We start from the raw sequence: 5,284 nt of genomic DNA, 5'->3' as shown, positions 1-5,284 counted from the left end.
ATGCCTAAATTCATTGTTAACACAAACATTAGTAAGGATAAAGTTCCAGAGCCTTTAATGGGAGAGCTCACCCAGCAGTTATCAAAAGCAATGGGCAAACCAGCACAGGTAAGAAGAGATGCTCAAATGTTTTCCTTATTTAGTCAGTTGTGCCTATGCAATGAGCTATTTCTCAGCGATAGCCTCTATAAACTAATATACCTAATGGCTCACCAGTATTTAGAGCCTTCTCTCTGTACAGATGTCAAATACTTGTTTGCTGTGACTTAGCTCTTTTGAGGTCTTAAAACACCTAAAGTATTTAAACTAGCTTTGCGTATGATGGTATTCCATGTAGATCAAGACACTGGATGGGGGGGGGTGTATGTATACGCAGGTATCTCTGTGAATATCTCTCAAGAATCTAGCTGACTGAAAGCAAGCCTCACCCTCTAACTTCCTTGCTGAGTCCTGATGAATATGTTTGTTACCTGCCACCAAATTGCTGGTACCCTAGTGGTTACAGCTGAAGAAAAAAATAAGGCATTCAGCTTGCTTGGACACTTAGCAAAATGCCCATGTAACATCTTGCTACTTGTAGTCAAAACACCAGAATAAAATCTGCTTGCTGGTTTCATTAGCAAACTGAGGGATTTTTACCTGCTAAAAGCCCTGGCAAGATGCTACTAAGGTAAAGTACTGAAAGACTGTTGTTAAGGGTCTTATAAGGCTTTCATTTTCTTAATTAATCCTGAAAGGTCACTAGTCACTCTATCAGTTGTTTACTGAAGACTGTTGATGAATACAAAAAACAAAGGGAAAGCTTCTCTATAGAGCTGTAAGCTTTATAACATGAGCTACTCTTCAGTTGCTGTAGCAGTAGTAACTTAAATGAATCGCCTGTAGATCTTTAGGAGCTTGGTGAAGTGCACTGTCTATGTATTCACTAGCAAATGAGTGTTTTCACAAAATGTTTCTTATTTTACTTTGGGAGTGATGCTTTGGAACTGTAGAAAGAATGAAGTTCTGGTGCCTACAGAAAGGATTCCGAGGGCTCCCCAGCAAACCTTTTTCTGCCCACTGGGACATCTGAAGTTCTTGAGCAGATCTTTGCTCTTCATGGAAACAAAGCACTCTGAAATGGTAGTCACTCTGGTCTACTTAAGATGGCAACAGATGTCTCAGAACCCCTTATCAATTGTTTGATAACTGACACAGGTGGAAGTGTCCTGAGAAGTGAAGAAAGGGGAAAAATGGACCCAAACATAAAAACAAAGTGGGATAACTGGGAATATTAGAACAAACTTCTGAATGTCTTAAAAATGGTAAGAGGAAAATTGAGCAGCTGGCATGGTTTTGTCAAAACCAGGAACAGTTTAAATAGTTCCACAATAGTGTCATGCTCAGATCTAGTCCACACTTCCAGTTAATAACTCGGTGGACTGGGTGTGCAGATGACAATAGCTTGTATGCACAGGAGACAGAGTAAGAATTCAAGAACGTAATTAGAGGTATCTTCTCAAATCAAGAAGCTTTCTTTCAATAGCTGATTAATAAGTCAAGCTGCACAAAAGACAAAGAATAATTCATATAAGCAGAACAGATTTGGGGAGCATTATGGGTTACAACACGAATAAGAGTTAAGACAATACTTGGGAGGAGAGGAATTTCATTTTTGTTGTGCACAAGGTGGAAGTAAGCCTCAGCAGGAATACTCCATCCATCCTCTCTACTGTGAGAAAGACGTAGGCAGATTAGAGATGCACCAAAGCAAAAACACTAGAGAAATAAGAGAATTCAAGGATCAACAGATACTCTGGCTCTTCTAGAGAGAGAAGGCTGAAGAAGGAGGCTGTTATGGAAAAGATGGGAACATTTTTTTTTTTTCCTTCCTCTCTGGCATAAGGCAGGAAACAGCTGGCTTAACCTGCAGCAAGATTTCAGTTAGATCTTGCAGGAAAATTTTAAAAGTTCCTGTGACTTCTAGTCAGGTTCTGCATTGGATTTGTGCCATCAATCCTACCAGTGGTGGAATGGTTAATAACACTGACATTTCTTTGACCAATTAGAAATTTGCAGTTCAGCACTGATAATTAGAATATCTTTATTTGTTATTTTGTGGCTGTAGACTTTAAAAGACAGTTTTATATGGTTGGATGTTCTCATCAAATTGATTTGATGTCAAGTTAAAAAGCCAGCCGACCTGGAGAAGCCTGGTTCTACTGTGTGTCTTCCAGGCAGATTGTTTGATGTCTGATAAAGGGGTTCCTCTTTCTCTAGGGACAGTAATGGAGCTCTATGAAATCAACCAGTCTCATTAGACATGTAGGAAATCAATCTCTGCGAAATTCAGCCAAAGTTAGTTATCTTGGGGAACAGAAGCATGTTTTAGGCTTGTATAAGCCTTGTCTCCACAGAAAGCAGGCTAAACTGTAAATGGGAGTAAGATTTTTTTTTTTTCCAACACATGCAGTAATATAATGAAATTCTTATGTAAAACTGATGTGTTCTATCCCTCTTCAAAAAAAACCTTTTTTTTTATCAATCTAGCAAACAAGTACTTGCTGTTGGGGGGGGGGGGGGGGGGGGGGGGGGGGGGGGGGGGGGGGGGGGGGGAGTGGTGTCATCTGGTGGTTCTTGCATAACAGGTCCTGAATATAAAGCTAGAGGCCAGGGCTGGGATGCAGCTGGAACAGGTTTGTGCAGCAGTGTGGAAGGGATATGTAATGGGACTTAAAAATATACAGGGAACAACAAAGATTTTTTTTGAGGAGGACATGCAAGCTCTTCGTGACAAAGGAGGCAATAGGAAAGGGAGAGTCTTTTAGTTATAACACAGAAAGAAGGAAAGGATTAGGGTGGGCTGGAATGCAGAGCTTTCCTCTTGCAGGAAATGGTACCATTTGAAAAAAATACTGATTTTTATTTTTCATCAAACAGGTTTTTTTCTACTGGAGAAACTGTTTCAAACATTTCAAACTGCTCTAAGAAGAAAATAATGCTGATTAACACTTCAGCTTGATTTTTTTTTAATAATAATCTGCTTCTGGGGTAGATGTTAAAGGCATATAGGTACCTACATCTGGTATAAAACTGAGAGCACAGGGTGTCCAGCCAGGGGAGACAACAGGGCCAAGCAAGTGGTACCTAAGCAGGATCTCCTTGGCTTATCCTGTACTGCTGTGGTCTGATGCATCTTGCAACCAAACAAGCTGTAAATGACAGCCAAGGCTAATTACCCAGATAACTCCTGGTACTCAGGCTAGCTTGTTTTACCAAGAGGGTTAATTGCTGCTGAGTTTCAATGATGCACTGCTAATAAACATGGGTAAGAAAAGAACAGAAGCCAGATGGATGCCAAAGGAACTGATCCCTGGATTCCTCCTTGTGTGGATCTGACACTGTGTATTAGCAGCAGGGAAAATTGCAGGCTGGTCATTAATATTAACATAGATACTTTCTTCTATTTTTCCTGCTATCAAGAACAAAAGTGGGATTAGGCTGTATTTTGTTTAATGAGGGGGATGTTGATTTAGACCTCTGCTGTGTCAGTTCACATGTACCTCAGCAGGGAAGACTGCAGCAGGAGCCAGTGAGGTGCAAAATCTCTCTGGAACGTAGGGCAGCAGCAATGAAATTGCACACCCCCACTTGCACCCAGCCTTCCCGCACAGGCAGGGAGAGTCCAGTGGCTCAGAGGAGGTTCTGGAGGTATTGCAGGTCGCTGAGCTCTTGGAGCACCTGAACTTTCTACCCAAAATTCAGAGTTGGTAAAGATGTTACTGCAGGGTCCTCCTTCTAACAGTGCACCTGGGCTGAGTATCCAGAACCCATCGTTCAGTAGGTAATTGAGTATACTGGGGTTGAAGGTTGCAAGATAGCAGGCAGGGAAGGATCTTTGCAACAGGGTAACTTAAGAACAAGAGTGAAACTATTTGTGTTTTAGCAAGTGGTGAAAAGCATCTCTGAGTGCCTGGGATTGCTCTCTTTTATAATTATTATTTTTATGTGCTGCTAGTACTTTTAGTTACGAATACAGCCATTCTGCAGTAGATGAAAGAACTGTGATGGCAGTGCCTGCTCCCAAAGGGTATGTTGTGGGAATGTGATTGTATTTCATACCTTGTCATCTTTGACTTGCAGGAAAATGTTTAGGAAGTCTGGAAGTGCAATGAAGTACATGCAGGAGAATTTCAAAAGCTTAAGTGATAGGCATTCACCTATTTTCACTGCAGTTTAGGCACACAAATACCTTCATGGATTTTCAAAACTTTTCCTAACATGGCAAAGGAAAATAACATTCTTTTCTTATTCTTCCAACAGTATCTAGCAATACAGATCTCTCCTGATCAGCTGATGTCCTTCGGTGGCTCCACAGACCCTTGTGCTATGTGCTTTCTCTACAGCATTGGTAAGATAGGGGAGCAGGAGAACAAGGTGTACTCAAAATTGCTTTGTGACCTGCTGAACAAACAGCTGAAAATATCACCTGACAGGTGAGCTCATATAGCAACTTGTCTGACATGGCTTTCTACAGATTAAAACTATTAATCCCACACTTGTCCTTCGGTGTTCCTCTATTAACATTCTGCTTGGAGAGGCTTAATGCCAAGTCAATAGAGCAACTCTCCAATTAAAAAGAAGAAAGGAGCAATTGCATGAACTGCAATGCCAATACCCAAAAGCTGTAAAATTTCTCTTAGTTGAAATGATGGAGGCTCAGGCACTGCATGTACTCACAGATCTCATGTGTGCGAAACCCCAGGTACAGGCAGAATAACCTGATGTCATTAATTGATAACTTGAGTAACATGTACCAATACTTCCCAACTGCCTGTGGGGTACAAGTGAAGGTCTATTATAAAAGCTTCTGCTTAAATAAAAGCGTTTCTAGTCCTTTTCCTGAAGGTACACCAATCTGCTCCAGAAATGACTGTAAAAACACAGCATCCTGAGATCTCCTTGAAAGAAGTAGAAAAATACCAGGAACCCCAGAATGCAAGTAGGCAAGGCATTAAAAGGGGGGAGGGGGCATGTGGAATATGCAACACTCGAACATACCTGCCAGAATTTGCAAAAGGAAATGTGTAATTTGCTGAGACGCAGTGCAGGCCTGAGAAGTGTAAAGCCCTGTGGGACAGTCTACAGCATGGCTCTGTGTGTTCTGCTGCAGGAACACCCTGGCCAGCCTGCAGTGCTCTGCTCTCAGCAACTAATAGTGTCTGCCTTCCCTTTCAGAATTTATGTCAGCTTCTTTGACATCAGTGCCGGCAACGTAGGTTGGAACAACACAACCTTTGGTTGA

At 41.6% G+C, this 5,284-nt stretch overlaps 1 protein-coding gene across 1 annotated transcript; it reads left to right on the top strand.

Moving 5' to 3' along the window:
* LOC104837005 (macrophage migration inhibitory factor-like) lies at positions 1 to 5,284 on the top strand. The gene is made up of 3 exons (XM_010575857.1): positions 1 to 108; positions 4,303 to 4,475; positions 5,218 to 5,284. Exons 1-3 carry the CDS (start codon positions 1 to 3, stop codon positions 5,282 to 5,284), a joined length of 348 nt encoding a protein of 115 aa, XP_010574159.1.

The sequence above is a fragment of the Haliaeetus leucocephalus genome, unplaced genomic scaffold (assembly GCF_000737465.1).
Source record: "Haliaeetus leucocephalus isolate CR32 unplaced genomic scaffold, Haliaeetus_leucocephalus-4.0 Scaffold13, whole genome shotgun sequence".
NCBI lineage: Eukaryota > Metazoa > Chordata > Aves > Accipitriformes > Accipitridae > Haliaeetus > Haliaeetus leucocephalus.
The sequence above is the reverse complement of the archived record's forward strand: the minus strand, read 5'-3'. Positions and strand labels throughout refer to the sequence as shown.

Coding starts and splice junctions, on each gene's coding strand:
- LOC104837005 (XM_010575857.1), top strand. CDS start 1: ATGCCTAAATTCATTGTTAACACAAACATTAGTAAGGATAAAGTTCCA. Junction 109..4,302: donor CAATGGGCAAACCAGCACAG/GTAAGAAGAGAT, acceptor TTCTTCCAACAG/TATCTAGCAATACAGATCTC. Junction 4,476..5,217: donor CTGAAAATATCACCTGACAG/GTGAGCTCATAT, acceptor CTTCCCTTTCAG/AATTTATGTCAGCTTCTTTG.